General features: G+C 40.2%; 1 protein-coding gene across 1 annotated transcript; it reads left to right on the top strand.

The window, feature by feature from the left end:
• Positions 1 to 3,485: 3,485 nt before the first annotated feature.
• sall1a (spalt-like transcription factor 1a) lies at positions 3,486 to 16,717 on the top strand. The gene is given in 4 exon segments (XM_051114964.1): positions 3,486 to 4,361; positions 10,811 to 14,220; positions 15,462 to 15,824; positions 15,826 to 16,717. Coding segments are annotated over 4 exon segments (3,924 nt in total). The 5' UTR covers positions 3,486 to 4,288; the 3' UTR covers positions 15,904 to 16,717.
• The last annotated feature ends 1,742 nt before the right edge of the window (positions 16,718 to 18,459 follow it).

The following is an 18,459-nucleotide window of genomic DNA, read 5'->3' as shown; positions in this document are numbered from 1 at the left end:
AGGAACAGCAGCTCTGTCTATGACAATGCAAAAACAAACGATTGCAACAATTACAGAGGTAAAGCCTATGTTGGATCAAATGTTGGCTGTGAGCTTGTATTTGTGGTAGTGGGAGGGTGGGTTCACTAGAGGACAATAGCTCCACACTGATCTCTTGATTTATGGTCTTACAATTCTGGAAATATACAAATGACAGACTGACAAATGACAGTTTTTAAACATGTTTGAGATTTAACCTTTTGTTTATAAAATGTCTGTATGTACAGTAAAAAATGTATGCATCTGTTAAATCAGAGGGTATATTTATATCATGTTTACTCATACTTGAAATCAGTATGATATATTTAAAGCAACCTGTTCGTTTGTTCATTACTTTAATGAAATGATGCAAATCAAAGTTATTTCCATAATCAAATAAAAATGTATTTCAACATTGATCACGTAAGTTCAGTTAACTATTGATTATCAACAGAGAGCAGCAGCTGTAGATAAAGGTAAATAAACTATATGTCATATAAAGCATTCACACCCTGAGGTCTGGAACTTAACACATTAGAAAAATGCCTCGGTGGCTGCAATAATCCCCGTCATCTGTTGATAACAGATGGTAGATGTCATCAGGAGGCGACTGTCTGCCGCTTGACATGATCATCACGCCTGCCATGGAGACAAGATCGCAATTTACAACTCCACACACACACTTAAACTTTGTCCACTTTCTAAACAAGAAGACATAATTCATAATCATAATTCAAAGTCAAGATTCGTCCCTTACTTTTATTCTGTTCCCATCTCTAAAAACTGTGAATGCCCCCGTGTATTTTGCATTCCACTCTTATCCTGCAAGAAGCGATCGAGCGCAAATGAATGTGGATAAACGGAGCTTAAAACAGTCGTGCGTCTACCTCCAACAGACAGAGTGTAAATCAGCCTGATAAAAAAGCAGCATCAAATTCCTCAAGAGGAAAGAGTGAGGAGAAACATCTTTCATTTATAGCTCAACAGTTAGGAGGATGCAGCGAGAGCGCGCTTTTCCTTGTGACATGAAGTTTAAGATTTTATACATTCGCCACTGTTTCGACTTGATCCTGTTTAAAGTGTGATCCAACTGTTTGTAATTCTCCACGCAGAGCGTGCAGCGGTTCAGCCCCTCGCTGAAAGCTACATGTTGAACTCTGCTACAAAAAGGGGCTCTTCTAAAAGAGATAAAAGACATAAAACGGTGATGCGTGGCTTCCACAAACGCGAAGGCGAAAAAATCATCCATACTGCTTATGCTATTCAATTATGCGGTCAAACGCCCTCTGTTTCTGTGGAATGATCAATTATCGGTTGTCAGTGATAATGGTGAATGATGACCCCACGCGCTCCCGCTGCTATATGCTTCTTATCGATTAGCGCGTGACACCCCAAGTGAGCGCGAGCATCTGCGCTCTAGAAAGAGCCCTGACTTGTTCTTTGCTCAATATAAGAGAAACGTTATCTTAAAGATTTATATATGGTCGTAATAAATGTTCTCACGTCTAAGGAAGACGTCTTTAAACTTTCAAATGAAACTCGTGCGCATCGGTAACGCGGTGTCACCAAATAATATTTCCAAACATTTGTCAGCCCTGCCAATTAATTGCCGCCGCATAATAGTGGGAGGGAGGGAGTGTTTGAGCGCTTTCACTTAACCCCTACCCCCATTCTTGTGGTGCACCCCTGACTTCTCTCGAGTCACAGCCCAAATTTCTCGCCGTTAGTGTCATTCACGCAGTGATTGTCCGAGCGCGCGCGGGGAATCTCATTTATAGCGTCTCGCGCTCGGCTGAGCTGCAAATCAGCGTGTTTACAGCCCCACACCAACACTCACATCAATTAACCGAGCATCGATCCTCTCACCGGGGACATCACAATATTGCCCCCTTCTCACAGTCCGTATCCCTGCATTTATGACACCATATGATTTTCAGGTGTTGTCTGGACTTTTCATAATTTATTGTGTGAGTTGTTAAAAGACGCAAGAAAGAAAGAAAGAAAGAAAGAAAGAAAGAAAGAAAGAAAGAAAGAAAGAAAGAAAGAATTAGAGGTTAGTAGTGTTATTAAAAATGTTTTCGAAAAAAAATAATATTCCTGTTCATATTCAATTATTGTGGACGGGTGGAATACGTATAGGCCATACGTTATGGGTGTAATAAAGAAATGAAACAATCTAAATAACTTTAAAACACAGGCACAATTTGATGTGCTTTAAAGGTAAGTAGTATATTGATTTCTCCTCCGTATATCATTTTTTTCTCAAGCAAAAGTACACGTCCTCCGTTTACTCCTCTCTTCTTTCCCTCTCTTCTTTCATTAATAAGTAAATAACAGTCGCCTTAAGTATAGATAGCTGACGCTATAGGACCTGATCCATCTCGCCGGCAGCAGTTCGTTAAATATTCAGTGAGAAATAATGGCATCCGAGACATCACCTATAGTAACGTTATTATCTTCATTTCTCAAAATCAGCTAGACTGATAGCTTCGTTTGTCTTTTCCAGGGCATAAATCTTCAGCTTTGCAGGTCGCTGCAGTGCAATCAGAGGGGGAATCTCTCTCCTTTAAAGCATTGCCTATTCATAAATATAATAATTCATATAATTTATTATTATTATTATTATTATTAAAATATCATAGTTTTAAATTAGCACTTTAGACAGGATTTTCAATTACATAAAACGTAAAGTAAAATGGACAGATAACTACGTTTGGAATGATAAAAATGTCATTTTTTGTTTTCACGCATGTGAAATTATTAAAACATTTGGTTGTGCATATATAGGCTATTGAACATTTTAAATACGTAATTCTTACTTTTAAACAATAAGTGGCTCAGCAGATAATTGGTCTATTAGCAGCTGAAGCACTTGAAAAAAAGGTTGAAGCAAATTAATACGTTTCTCATATTATTTTTGTCATGTTTAATCCATTTTTTTATTATTGCACATTAAAAAACAATCAAACAGACACATTTTAGTAAGCGTGAACACACTGCACATGTCCTCGTCAAAAGAGCAAATTATTTAAAGAGAGTTCGTTTTTTTTTTTTTTTTTTTTTTTTTAATCGATTCCTAAATATACTTGTTTCCGAAGACTTTGTTGATGATTTCCAGACTTTTCTCACTTTTGTGCGACTTGTAACATTTTAGCGCTAAAGATTTATTGCATGAGGACTGTCTTGTCGGCCACCGCCTCGAAAGATAAAAAGCAAAATTTGTTTTTGGTTTTCAAACAGGCTGGATGGGATGCATTCGCACAGCCGAAGCGGTTCGATGTGAAGCCCGAGCGCTTCCTCTGTCTCTCCGTCGCTCGGTGAGCGAGTGAGAGTGGGAAGGAGAGGTGGGTGCGAGACTGAGAGGGACAGAGAGCGCGAGTTATGATAGAACAGAGCAGTGACCAATAGAATAACAGAGGGGTGGGGCTGAGGATTTCTCACCGTTCTGCATGGGCCCTTAAAGTTTGTTTGTTCGCTGAATGCGGCGTGTGATGAAAACGTGTTACTGATCCCGTTCGGCAATAATCAGATGAATCTGATTTGGGACATTTGATACATTCTTTGGACTTTCGAGACGCCGATAGTTGCCATTACGCACGAAACTCCGTTGACCGACCTACTTTTAACACCGTTGCCTTGAGGAAAGAACGGCTTGGTTAGAAACGGTGCGCTTGCAATCATCCAGGGGCTGAATTACAACAACTTTAATGCCAATCACAAACGAGGATACGCGATACGCTCTGAAACGTCAAGCCACGGAAAGGGCTTTGGAGGACCTCTGGCAGAGAGTTTGGCTACCCGGACACTTTTCGGCGAATTGCAACTTTTGAGCAGCGGTTTGATGCCCAGAAAGATCAAAAGATACGGTTGGTCTTTCGAAAGAGAAATTGACATTCCTGTAGTGGCCAAGTTAAGCTCTAACGTAGCCACCAGATGGTTGCTAAGAAGGGTTAAACTGTATCTAAAGGGAGTTGGAAAATCCAGCCTTTCTTCCACACGGATCAACTCATTGGGTGGGAGCAGCAAGAGAGACAAGAGTCCCCAGCAAATCAGCGGCTAATTGATTAAAGAGACTTCATTTGAATAGGGGGCTGGCAAGGTGCCAATCGCCTTTCAGAGGACCCCCTCCACCCCCCCTCCCATGATTAATCGCGAGGCATTATTGATAATCATAACAGGACACATGCGCGGTGGATGGGCTCGATTTCCGTAATTTTGAGCAGATTTGATAGTAATTTTTTATTCTTTCGTGGCTGATGCGTGAGCCAGCATGTCGCGGAGGAAACAAGCGAAGCCGCAGCATTTCCAGTCCGACTCGCAGCTGGTCCTAACCGAGCACAATGGTGAGTTCAAGCCCTTATTACACACAGAAACTCGCGCTGCACTTTTGACCAAAAAGGATTTCTAACTTTATTTTGGTTCTTTTTCTTTTAACGTATTTAGAGCGGCTCCCCCTTGTTTTTAATCTCAGACAAGGAATTGATACTCGCAATCTCCCTATAGCTATATTTGTGCTACCGAAGGGACCCGCTGTAAGAGCTCTATTATTTAAGTACAGTGCAAAACTTTTAGACTACTCAAAACTATCACTTTGCGCTAAAACAAAACACGTTTCATCTAGTTCTGTGTGATTCTTTGAAGAATCCCTTTATACCGTTCTCATGTTTTTGTTTTTATTATTTTATTAAGTCAGTCAAGTTATGAAAGAAAGTATAATATGAAGTTCGCGTTTCATTTTAATTTATTAAAAGCTTTACAAAATGCACCGGTATTCACTGGTAAAAGTTAAAGCTCATAGAATTAGTTTTGTTCTGGCCCGTTTAAGTTGCCCACACAAGTGGGGATTCGCATGGTTTCAGCTTTTCCCCCTCCTCCCCTCTTCTGTAGGATATTGCATCTCTAGACTTCAGCAGCGCCAAAACCTAGACTGAAACAACATGAAATGTATTAATTAAACGATTCTTTTTGCTTTTGTTTAGTTTTACACTGTTATCTCAGCGACCAGCTGTGCATATCACGCTCCGTTATCGAAAATTATGTCATGCGACCTTTATAGGTGGAGGATATGTCGGCGAAACTTATTTTCTTAAAAACACTCCCCCAGTATTTCAAACTTTTATGAAACTTTGTAATAGTGATAAGTAAGCACAATCAAACTGAACTAGCATGTAGTCACGGGCGATCGGACAACGAAATCACATAATCTCATGTAATCGAGCTTTTCCATTATGACTTCACACTTATATAATTTAAACTCTTTTTGCGTCTTATTAATTTTTGCTGTACCTTCTCATACATTAGAGGGGTATCGAAAACTTACACCAATATGTTATCTCGTTCGTTTGCTTTTAATTGAGTTTTAAAATAAGTTTTATGATCAAGAGCTGACTTGCTAGCCCGTGCCATGTAGCTAGTTTCCGACACACACTGTCCCACACTGTGACCAAACTCATCTTTCGTTCCTTGTCAGCTTTTAAAACGTGCATTTACTACACACACATTACGCGTTTTTCGAACTATAAATAAGAGTGCAAAATATTGATAAATGCATTATAAAATTGTTATTTTCTTTGGACGTGTAAAATGACGATATAAGAAGCCTAATTACATAAATGATTCTTTTTTTTTCTTCCTAATATGCCTCCGTACTAAATGTAGTCTTTCATAATTTCATAGTTTTCAGCGTTTGAACATTTCTGTTTCTGAAGTCAGACAGGCAGTGGCTACAGGTTTTGCAACAGTCATTGACTACAAATTTTAAGCCTGTTCTTGTTTTACTACTTTTAAACTGCATTTATCAAAGGCCGTCTCCCGTTCCTTAGAGCTATAAAAAGAATTTAAAGGGCATTCTGAACATTCTGATCAGTAAAGTGTCTTACTTGAACCGTTTTAAAACGGGGTGTTTCGGGGGAACTGTCCTATCTCTTGCTTAACTCAGCGTTTTGTAGGCTATCATGTTTCTGATTAGAATGGGACCTTTGAAGAGGTAAGGATTTTGTTCCGTATCGAAACTAGATCCAAATAATTTTCTTCAATTTATTTTTTATTCAGCTTCCAGTTAAATCCATTTTCAATATTCCGTTGTGGAACATGTGACGAATTAACAGAAGTGACCTACTTATACCGTTAATGCAAAAAGGAAAGTGAGTAGGCTATAGAAATATAGCACACCGTTATTTTAATGACCGTTCCTCGGCAATCTTTAGGTAAAATACATAAAGATTACTGGCACAACACGACTATTAGCTGTCTAATATTGCAGTAAACAGCAAGGTTATTTTACGCTCCTCCTGTTCACTTTTAATCTAAGGTTATAAATAAAAATAAATCTAGAGTGTTTTTCGTTACAGATCATGGGCCGCTATAGACACCAGTTGCTTTTAGATGTCACAACTTTAGTTTCAAAGACGTCCCTTAAACTTACAGTATGTTTATGTTTGCTTATAAGAAGAAGAAGAAAAAAAATACATAGATCAGTGATCATCGTTAAAGCATAAGATTGTTATTATTTCATTTTCTCCCTTGCTGTATGTTTAAAAATACTGATTTTCGCGGTTGTGTGTTGAGATGCAATACTAAGTGCATCCCCTTTTTTAACATATATCCCTTTTAATTTGTAGAGAACGTAGATGTACAGAAATCAGCTCGGTATTATTAAAAATTAATACGAGAACAGGCCCAGATTTACATAAGCAGTTGTTTGGCGGCTTACGTAAGAAGGGCATCCATAGGTGAATTTTATGTGATTACTGCTAGAATTTCAGAAACGGAAAAGAAAACTTATTTTTAAAATCATGGCATTTCTGGATTTTCCCTTTTCAATTTAATAAAGAAGTGAATGGCAGTGTTTGTCAACCGCTGTCAGCTGACCAGGTTCACATTTTCGTCAATGTGATTTTTCGTACAGTTCATTCAAAACAAGAGGCAAAGGCATAACCTGTATGTCAGTTCAGAAATTTAGTGCTGTCTTCATGACTTAAGCATTGCTTGGTAACTTTCCTACCTTAACCTTTGGTGTAAACCAGGTCTTAATAAGCATGGGTAAACTTCCTTGGTGTCTCACTTGAGAAAAACCTAAAGCAGAGAGGTTAATTTTCTCCCTATGCTTTGTGGCCTGTGTGAGGTATTAGAAAGCGGTATTACGGCTAGACGGAGGTGAGGAGTCTGTCCCTGTTGGCCTGTCACTGAGGGTGGGATGTAGAGCTTTTTTAACCTTTGCCAGGCTCCCTCTGTGGGGAGGCGAGGAGAGATCAGGTCACGGTGTGTTCGTGTGTACCATGTCTCTGACCTCCACCATGCTGTGCTATAGCTAGCCAAACAGGGACTCTTACTTTTTCTGGGATGGTGTGTGTGTGAGGAGGTGGGGGTGATGTGGATTGAGATCAATGTGGCTGCTTTCCCCTTTCACCTCAGCAAATTTGCCACACACCCACCCGGAGAGATTGTCAGGGAGGTCCCCCCCTTCCAAAACACACAAGCATCGCAAACAACAGAGATTTTGTATCTTGTCATTTTACCAGTGTTTATGTAATGAAAGTTTTGGAAGTGGATTTTTTTTCTTTAGTCCCCGCTCAAACTCGTCCTTTTAAGAGCATGTCATAGAGGATGAGGGCTCGGTGACCAGCAGAGAAGTCTTTCCCAGGCACACCATCTAGTGTTCAGTAGGAAGTTTTCTATGGCTTGAGAGAGAAAGTGAGGGAGGGACGCTAAGGGAAAGCAGGAAAGTTGAGGGCGGGTGGAAGATAGTAAGGGACACACAAGGAGGTTCTGAGTGTACGGTAACTTACTCTTCGAAGTCACAACTAGCAAGGCGCCTGCAGCTGAGAAAAGTAACGTAGACATTACAAATTATTCTCATGTATGTTTATCCTCTCTTTTTTTCTAGTCATTCTTTTTTTTTTCTCTTTTTTTACTTACCACATCACCAATTCTCTCTCTCTTTTCTCTGTCTTGATTTGCTTGGGATGAGATTTTTGACCTGCTCTGTAGCATGCTGAATGATGACCCAAAGCCATCACACTGTAAAGAACTGTTCTCATCAAAACTAGCTCTGCCTCACTAATCTACAGCTCAGCACACAACCGTGCACAGCGTACAGTGGCGTTCACAAACTAGCACCGTTTCTTGCTTTCCATGTACTTTAGAGTGACTACGCACTGTATAGACACACATCTGGCTTTGTAAGCTGCCCATTTCACATTGTTTGAGTAAAATTCAATTGTCCAATATTAATGCTTTTCTAGTCGAGAAATGTGTTTTAAAAAATTAATTTCAGCTGGTTTATATTGTTTTGGTTTTTAAATTGAAATTAATTATTTATAATGCTAATTTATTAATTTATTTGTTCAAATGTTATTTTATTTATTTTTGGTCACGCAGATGTGTATTTTTTTATTATTTTATTTTTGTACCAGTGTTTACATGCAGAATAAAGCGCATGCTTTATTACAGGTCAGAGGTTGTGTCAAAATGTCTCTTTGGACAGATATGTCATAAGAATTTATTTCGTCATTCACATGATATGATGATGATCGTCAAATCGTTGTTTGGAAATTGCTAGTTTGAATGTCAACATTCAAACTTGTATTTTCTAAGAAAATAAGGTGTCTTTTAAATCTCTAAATATTATAATGAAATGAATAATTCTAGATTTTTTTGGTAACATTCAAATGTCCACAGTGATGTAACTTTTGAATATGCATTTATAAAGATATAGTATCAAATTTTGTGCATAGCAATTTACACGTATTTTTTTTTCTCTAGTCTTTTCTCAAACTCGTCCTTTTAAGAGCATTTAATAAGAATTGAGGGTGAGGGCTCCCCCAATTTTTTTTTTTTAAATTCTTTTCAAAGACTTTTGCTATTGTTCATATTTTAGTAAGTGTCTTGCGGTACATATTTACTGAGGAAGAGGCAAAAGTTTTTTTTTTTTTTTTTTTTTATTTTGTGATGAGATGAAGTCACTGAAATTTGCTAACCAAAAACAACGGTCCTCAACAGGTTGCGTTGAATAAATTTGTTTAATTTTTTGACTGAATTGGTATTATATTATATGACTGTAAATAAAAAGCAACTGTTGGCATATAGTATTTTTTTTTTTTTTTTTATATATATATATATATATATATATATATATGTAATGTCAAATCATTTGTTCTAATAAGCAGTGTGATGTGATTTACACGTCAATCTTTAATTGCTTTCCAAGTAATTGTTTTACCTACCCCCATACTAAATTCACTATTTTCCCTTTCATTAGCCTCACCTCAACAGACTTTTAATATTAAAACTTTTTCATCAAAAAAGTTGACTTTTTCCCGTCTGGGCAACACATCGTTTGTGTGAGACACGGCTTTACTGTCATGGCAACTTTAACGTTATCTGATGTTCCAGCTCAGAGAGACACAGGGGGAAGATAATCCCTGAATTAAACAGGATCTGCTTTAGAGCCAGCCGTGATGAGCAGGCTGGGCCCTCGCCCCTCTCCCCTGCTCTGACACTCCCATGCTGGGGAACAATGGGGAGCCATCCTGTCTCTCCACAGGGCTGGGACACACTTCTTGCAGGGGTTTCATTTGCAAATGAATCTCCACGATGATGAAAATGTTGAGAGCGAAGCCCCACAATGAGTGGGACTCATAGAGAATTGCAATTTGTAAATCAACTTGTATGTTAAACAGCATGATTTTTGAGGGACAAAAAGAGAGGAGGTGGGGTGAGAAAGAATGAGGAAACTGGAGAAAGGCCACAGCCCTAAAAGAACGGAGGGAGGGAGCAGAGTAGTTTTTCTCGCTTTCTTTTGCAAATGCTTATGGTTCATTTTCTAGAAAAAGTCCCAACCTGTTCCACTGTATAATTTAAATTGTGCTCTGGCATGTGATATTATTACTGTACACTTAAACTTACACTTGTTTAATCAAGCAAAGAGTTTCTTGCTTAGTCAAATGTTCAGGAATTGTTTACTTTTTTATTTTTATTTTTTATATATATGCTTGCATCGAAAATGCTGCATAAATGATCACCTAAAAGAGTAATAAATGTTCTTACTGACTGAATAATTATTTAGTATTCCAAATCATTTTAAAACAACTTATGCAATTACTTCATTCATGCTTAGCCTGGTATGAGTGAATTTCTGTGCTCCTGTAGAGTGCGTAGCAATCTGAATGCCAAAGGCTTACTTGTTCCTGTCAGATCCTGATTGCAGGCTGACTGGATACAAATTAGTTTAGTGACAGGGATAACCTGTCCAAGATGCCTGCAGTTGGTTGAAAATGAGCAAAGTTGACAGCAAATTGAAAGTCTAATAAGTCCTTCAAATGGTTGATTTGTGCCTAGTGGACATGTAGACATTGAGGAGTATGAAATATTGGAAATCAATGGCCCTCTATGAAATTTCATTAGGGCCCATTGTTCTCAGTTCATAGTATTTTTATGTTTTGATGGATTATCTGAAGAAAATGATTACCTAAGGTGGTTGAATTGATGGGACTTTGATACACATCTTCAAAGATCACTTTTAAGCAATATTGTAAAAGTGCTATTGATTTTGTCTCTTTTCTTATCCTATTTCATCATAGCTCTACATAGTGTGGAGGCCTTTTCCTTGGTCTTATTTGGTATTTGTTTCTTTTTTGATGGTTGTTTTTTGAACGCATGAGGGGGATAAGCATTAAACTGATTAACAGAAGATTAACAACAAAAGAATTTGAACAGATAAAGCTGCTTCTTCAGATACAAAACATCTCTAATCACTAATCCCCCTGTTCCCCCCTCTTATTTTCCTCTGCAGGGGACACGGAGACCAACCCGGACGACTCCCCCTGTAAAGACTCGGGTGCCCATGTCTGCAGCAGATGTTGCGCAGAGTTCTTTGAACTATCGGATCTTGAACAACACCAGAAGAATTGCACTAAGAATCAATTAGTTCTAATTGTGAATGAAAATCCAGTGTCTCCTTCCGGAACCTTCTCCCCAGGCTCCTCTCCTCATAATCCTGATGAGCAGATGAATGATACAACTAATAACGCAGATCAAGCAGAGTTGACCGACCTTTTGGAGCAGAACGTACTTGACAAAGAGGAGGCCATGGACACGGAGATGTCAGGAGTCTCTGCGCCCCATAATGATGGAAGTGGACGTATGGCAGGTGGCAGCCCGCTCAGTGGCGTTGGGAGCAGCCATGGAGCTCTGGGCAGCACTGGGTCCAATCTGGGGAACTCTGTCATCTCTGCCTCACTACCTCAGCTGGGTAACTTGACTGAGCTGGGCAACTTTTCCATGATCAACAGCAACGTCATCATTGAAAACCTACAGAGCACCAAAGTGGCTGTGGCCCAGTTCTCTCAAGAGACCAGAGCAGCGGGAGGGCAAAGGGTGGCTGTGCCAGCCCTCATGGAGCAGCTTTTGGCCCTACAGCAGCAGCAGATCCATCAGCTACAGCTCATCGAGCAGATTCGTCACCAGATTCTTCTGCTTGCCTCACAGTCACCTGAGCTCCAAGCACCCCCTAGTTCTTCCCCTGTGACTTTAGGTTCAGGTACTAGCCCACTAACCACTCTTAGTTCCCATTTGTCTCAACAGTTGGCAGCTGCTGCAGGGTTAGCACAGAGCATAGCTAGCCAGTCTGCAAGCATTAGCAGTTTGAAACAGATGGCTAATGTTGTGCAGCTACCTCAGAACAATTCCAGTGTGGGAGAGTCATCTCAAAACCTTGGAGCACCAGGTCCAGCTACAGTTAACGCCCAACCTTCCGACAAGAGGCCAGGTAATGCAGGAAGCTTGCATCCTCAGTTAGGAAATCCGTCACTTGCGAAGTCATCCACACCAGCCTTTGCAATGGGAAGCCTTTTGAATCCTGTGGCTAATACCCTTCTACCTCAGCCCCCACCAGGCAACCCAATATTCTCCAGTGCACTACCCAGTGCTACCACCACAGTTGAGGATCTCAACTCACTGGCTGCACTTGCTCAACAAAGAAAAGGCAAGCCACCTAACGTCTCCTCTTTTGAACCGAAGAGTAGCTCTGAGGATACGTTTTTCAAGCATAAGTGCAGGTTTTGCGGCAAGGTGTTTGGCAGTGACAGTGCTTTGCAGATTCACTTACGTTCTCACACAGGGGAGAGGCCATACAAATGCAACATATGTGGCAACCGCTTTTCCACCCGGGGTAACTTGAAGGTTCATTTTCAGCGTCATAAAGAGAAGTATCCACACATTCAGATGAACCCATACCCTGTCCCAGAGCACCTAGACAATATTCCTACGAGTACTGGCATTCCCTATGGTATGTCTATGCCTCCTGAGAAGCCAGTGACTAGCTGGCTCGATAGTAAACCTGTTCTGTCTACTCTGACATCGTCTGTTGGCATGTTACTTCCACCAACTATACCAAGCCTGCCTCCATTCATCAAGAAGGAAGAGAATAACTCAGTGGCTATAAGCAGCCCTTCTCATTCCGCTAAAAGCGACTCAGGTCCTGCTGATGCACCCATGAAGAACACAGATAGTGTGCTGGAAGAAGGGGAGAGCACAACCCTGCCTACCTCAAATGAAAAAGTTGAAGAAAACAACCGTTTGTCCAGTTTAATTACAAACATGAGCTCTGCAGTGGAGGGTACTATTGAGTACACCACCTCCAACAGCCCTCCGATGGCCACTAACCCTCTTATGCCCCTGATGTCAGAACAGTTCAAAGCTAAGTTTCCTTTCGGGGGTCTCCTTGATCCTCTCCAAGGTTCAGAAACATCGAAGCTTCAGCAACTCGTTGAGAACATCGACAGGAAAGTGACAGACCCTAACGAGTGCGTTATCTGCCACCGTGTTCTTAGTTGCCAGAGTGCACTCAAAATGCACTACCGCACACACACCGGGGAGAGGCCTTTCAAATGTAAAGTGTGTGGTCGTGCCTTCACCACCAAGGGCAACCTCAAGACTCATTACAGCGTCCATCGAGCTATGCCGCCACTGAGGGTCCAGCATTCTTGTCCTATTTGCCAGAAGAAGTTCACAAATGCTGTGGTGCTTCAGCAGCACATTCGCATGCACATGGGTGGTCAGATCCCTAACACCCCTCTTCCTGACAACTACCCAGAGTCCATGGGATCCGATGCTGGCTCATTTGATGAGAGAAACTTTGATGATCTTGACAACTTCTCAGATGAAAACATGGAAGGAATCGAGGACGGACCAGACAGCAGCATTCCAGACACACCAAAGTCAGCTGATGCATCTCAAGACAGCCTCTGTTCGTCCCCTACACCACAGGAGTCATTTGGCATGGAGAGCCAGGAGAGGAGTGCCAACCAGGGAGCAGAAGAGGAAGTGCACTGTGACCAAGGGAAATCAGTGGAGAATGGAGTAATGGAGGGAGACAGATTCACAAATGACTCCTCTTCGCTTGGAGGTGACATCGAAAGCCAAAGTGCCGGAAGTCCAGCTGTCTCTGAATCTACCTCTTCCATGCAAGCTCCATCACCCTCTAACGGTACTATCCAACAGCAAAAGTCACCTAGTCTGGAGGATCGGCAGCAGAGGGCATTGTCGTTGGACCACATTAGTGCGGGTCTCATGCAGTCTCATTCTGCCAGTCCTGGAGCTTTGGATCTTACTTCAATTAACTCATCAAAAGATCCCCTTAGCATGCTTTTCCCCTTCCGTGAGCGAGGCACCTTGAAGAATACAGCATGTGACATCTGTGGCAAAACATTTGCCTGCCAGAGTGCCTTGGACATCCATTACCGAAGCCATACCAAAGAGAGACCGTTCATTTGCACAGTATGCAACCGGGGCTTTTCAACCAAGGGGAACTTGAAGCAACATATGCTGACCCACCAGATGCGAGATTTGCCCTCCCAGCTCTTTGAGCCTAACACCAGTCTTGCCTCCAGCCCAACTCCATCCATTCTGTCTGTTGGACCCTTGTCTTCTATGATGAAGACTGAGGTCAACGGCTTTCTGCATAGTCTTCAACCTGAAGTAAAAGAAATGCCCTCAGCACTGGTGACCTCATCTGCTTCCACCTCTCCAGTACTTTCAGCTGCCCCACCACGGAGGACGCCTAAGCAGCACTACTGTACCACTTGTGGGAAGACATTTTCCTCCTCCAGTGCCCTGCAAATCCACGAGAGAACCCATACGGGAGAGAAGCCCTTCGCTTGCACCATCTGTGGACGAGCATTTACCACCAAAGGAAATCTCAAGGTAATTACTGCTGTATATAAGATGAAAATCATTTTCTCTGTTTTTATGAAATACATTATATGAGCATTTTACTTGATGTTATTTTGCTATTCATGTTTGTGAAAAGCCAGCCAAAATAGGTATTGACCGTATAAACAAGTATTGATGAGGGAAAATAAGTAGAATGCTTTGTGAATAATAAGGGGGAAAGCGAGAAGCACAAGCACATATAAAAAATGCATCAGCTTTGCAGAAAGAATAAGGGGTGTATGGTTGTATATATATATATATATATATATGGTAGGTATACAGAATGTATACAGAATTAATAACGAGGAAGTGGAAATGTTGAGTCATCCAATTAATATGAATATTTGGGCAAAAATCTGAGCTTGAAATTGGTGGAACATAGCCAGAAATGCTTCACTTAACAGGCTTTAACCACAGTTACCAGCGGCAACCACCCTTAGCAGTGGCATGCTCGCTATTTTTCCAGAGTTTATCTTTGATCGCAGTAAATAAAAAAGCCTAGCACACAGATAAACAGAATCCTGGGGGTTTTACATGGATATGTGATTGCACTAATTTGTATGAAACGTGAACTGCAATAGACATCATTTTCAGGAAGAAATGTAAATATCAAACTATAAATTTCCCTCTGAATAAATATGTATTGATTTTGTAAATGTACTGCTTTGAAAAAAAAAAAAAACGAATAATGAATTAGCAATGCATTACACGTTAAGAATTTGAAAAGGGGAAGGGGGATCACTAAATCATATTAGAGCTCTGTAAATTGCTAAAGTAGCGTAAGGATGTGAAAATATGGAGGTATAAATTTACACCTCAGATGTTCGGTGCTGTAAGGGTTGCAACAATTAAACAAGAATGTATTGCATGCTTCAAGGGTGAACTGGGGGCAACTGTCAGATACAATGCTGTCCAGCACAATGAGAGTGGACAGTGCAATTTTCTCAGAACACACGTCTTCCACAGGCCCTTTGTTTCATATGCAGACCACCATTCTCACTGAGTGAACGTTACAACATTTTAACCTTGTTTTAATAATTAGACAAATGCTGCTTCCAGTGGGCCTATTTTAATACTAATTATCATACTACTCCTCTTTTTCCATTGCATCATCTCACGTGTTATTCATTTTAATGTTTCCAAATTTTAAATGTCGTAGCTCTCGTGATCCTTTGTTTTTACACTCTTTAATCCCTTTGCTTCCACTTCCTTTTTTCCCTCTGTCTCACTAGGTGCATATGGGTACCCACATGTGGAACAGCGCTCCTGCACGGCGTGGTCGCAGGCTTTCGGTAGATGGTCCCATGGCTTTCCTGGGCACGAACCCTGTAAAGTTCCCTGAGCTCTTCCAAAAGGACCTAACCGGTAGGGCAGGAAACGGAGACCCGACCAGCTTCTGGAATCAGTACGCAGCTGCTTTCTCTAACGGCCTGGCCATGAAGACCAACGAGATCTCTGTGATCCAGAACGGAGGCCTGCCCCCTCCACTGTCAGGGAGCGTGGGCAATGGGGGCAGTTCTCCGATCGGAGGCTTGACAGGCAGCATGGAAAAGCTGCATAACTCTGAGCCCAATCCTGCTCTGGCTGGCCTAGAAAAAAATGGCCAGCACCGAGAACGGGACTCACTTTCGCTTCACACGCTTCATGGAGGACAAGGAGATAGTGACCAACTAGAGAACCGTTTTTGTTGCGCTCATGATCAAACATACACTCTTTAACTGGCACACACACACACACACACACATGCTCCCGTATATGCGTCCATGAAAGAAAGAATGAAAAGCAAGAAAAAAAAAACTATCTGCTTTTGCTTGCCATTAAGACTTTATGAAGAGGAGTTTGAAAAGAACTTGCTTTTTTTGTACAATGTACAACATGTTATAGTTTTATGGAGCTTATTTATTAGTGATTATAACCTTGCTCGAAAAACCAAGTGGAAATATTAACAGTTACTTAGTTTTTATGTTATTTTCTGTTTTATCAGCAGAGTGAATCTGTATGAGTGTTTTAAAGTGTGCTTTTGAAACTTAGCTTTTCTTGGTAGAAGACTTCACCATGGCATTAAATTATTTTCTATCTGTAGTATGTGTTAACAAAACTTGATGTTCATGTAATGATTTAGAGCTTAAAAAGTGCAACGTAAGGCTGTAAATACTGTACACTTATCTGTGCTAGATGGTTTACAAGCTGTGTAGAAACTTTCCTCTGAGAAATATCAACATTTCATAAATCCAGGGACATAGGTTAGTCCTTTTCTCTCTGTCTTAGAAGTTAAAAAAAAAAAAAAAGAAAAGTAAAAAAAAAAGTTTTCACCTCAGCTGTTTATTTAGACCTTAGTACTTCTTTTTGCTTTTTACTACATTCAGTTCACACTCTTTATTTGTGCTTATAGGATACAGAGCATAAACTGTTTTTAGATGACGACATGAAGAGGTCCACACACTTAAGAATGGGAGGGAAAATGCCTTGTGTGATCTTTGAGGTTTAGCTGGGCTTTCGAACTGCTGCTAGGTACTAGCGTCTTTGTTTGACATCTACTGCACATCATGTGTTGACGCGCCCTATACATTTTTTTTTCTCGGATGTGGAGCAACAAATTCCTTTACAGCAATTGTACATAGTCTTACTCGAAGACAAGGTCCATCTCGGCCAGGGGACAAATGATGATAGTGTTTTTATAAATATTATATAAATATATATATATGGACTGTTACATGCACTTTCTTGAAAAGTTGGAAGATCTTTTAGGGCCCAGTTTCTCTACAGTTTAATACCTACTAACAACTACGATACTGTAATTCTTTACTCTAATAATCAAATACATCAGTTTTCCAAAAGAAAAAGTGTCGGTCTTGATGATTCATTTGTATTGCATTTTTTTTTTTAAGTTTATTCAACCATCTTAACTATTTAAAATGATATACGTATTTTTCATTTCTAAATGTTGAGTTTGCTCAGTCGATAATCCTGTTTTTAGCTCAGGCAGAATTTCTTTGGCTGATGGACTATGGATTTCTTCTCCCGACAGAGTGCATTAAACGTGTGAAATGTTAATCCAAAGTCGGTTACATATTTAACTTCAACGTGTCAGACCGCGTCCGTCAGGATGCAAATGCAATTACAGAGCGCTTCATTAAAACACATGCAGCTCCGCTGTAAGTCACATTTCTGAGTTCATCATTCTGCCGGTTGACAGGCTTCAGCATCTTTAATTAAACAATCGATCGTTTTAGAAGCCCCTTTCTTTCAGCGTTTGTTTAGATGGATTGGTTCACCGTTCCTGTCTCATAAGGAAAACTTTTTATGTAGGCTAACCCGTTTTCTTTGACTTAATAGGTTTTTAGCTGAAACTATTTTATATATTGTACTTTAATTTGGTACTACAATTGTTTCATGTTACCCGGAGATTTTGGTTTTAGCCGGACTGTAAATGTCAAGATTATAACAATATAAAATAGCCTGTTTATATTAATTTTGCGCTGCATTTGCTTTCGCCTCAGGATTTTGTATCGTCGCCCTTTAAACAGAATTTTTTAAGAGTATAAAATATACTGTTATCGGGCTATTATATTGTTATAATTTTAATATTAATTCTTGTTAATTTTTCAACTTCTTTTAAAACATACAAACCATTTAAGGGAATGACATGGATGAATAGTGGGCTTTTAAAAAAGCTAAAAATAAAAATAATAACCATCAATCTATCATCGTTTAAAATAAAATATATGTCCTGCTTTTTCACCAGCTGCATTTAATTTAACACACCAATGCACTTCCTGAAACGCAGGATCTGTTAATTCGAGGCTTGCATCCTCTCGCCCCACGCCGCCTCCTCCCCGGATTTTATAGCTGGCTAAATTCCCCAATATTTACAAGATCGCGATGCTAAATGACCCTTGCAAACAGTCCGGGAGCGGCAGAGGGTCCCCGCCCCTCTCAATCTGTGCTCTCTCTTTGAGCACCCCGAGACAGGCGCTTTGTTTGAACATCTCGTCAGCTTCCGGATTCCTCAGTGACAGACCGCGCGTAGTTTATTGACACTATTGACACGAAACCCTTCTCAATTATGACATCTGTCATCGGTGTTTGAAATTAAACTTCTTTGATTACACCCGTTAAAATGTGCTCCAGGACGAATGCAGTTCTTATTTACTTATTTTTAATTTTGTAAAACGTATTATGGTTTATATTTCGTGACGCCAATATATAATTTAATTATACCGTATAAAT

This window comes from Labeo rohita, chromosome 7 (genome assembly GCF_022985175.1).
Source record: "Labeo rohita strain BAU-BD-2019 chromosome 7, IGBB_LRoh.1.0, whole genome shotgun sequence".
NCBI lineage: Eukaryota > Metazoa > Chordata > Actinopteri > Cypriniformes > Cyprinidae > Labeo > Labeo rohita.
The sequence above is the reverse complement of the archived record's forward strand: the minus strand, read 5'-3'. Positions and strand labels throughout refer to the sequence as shown.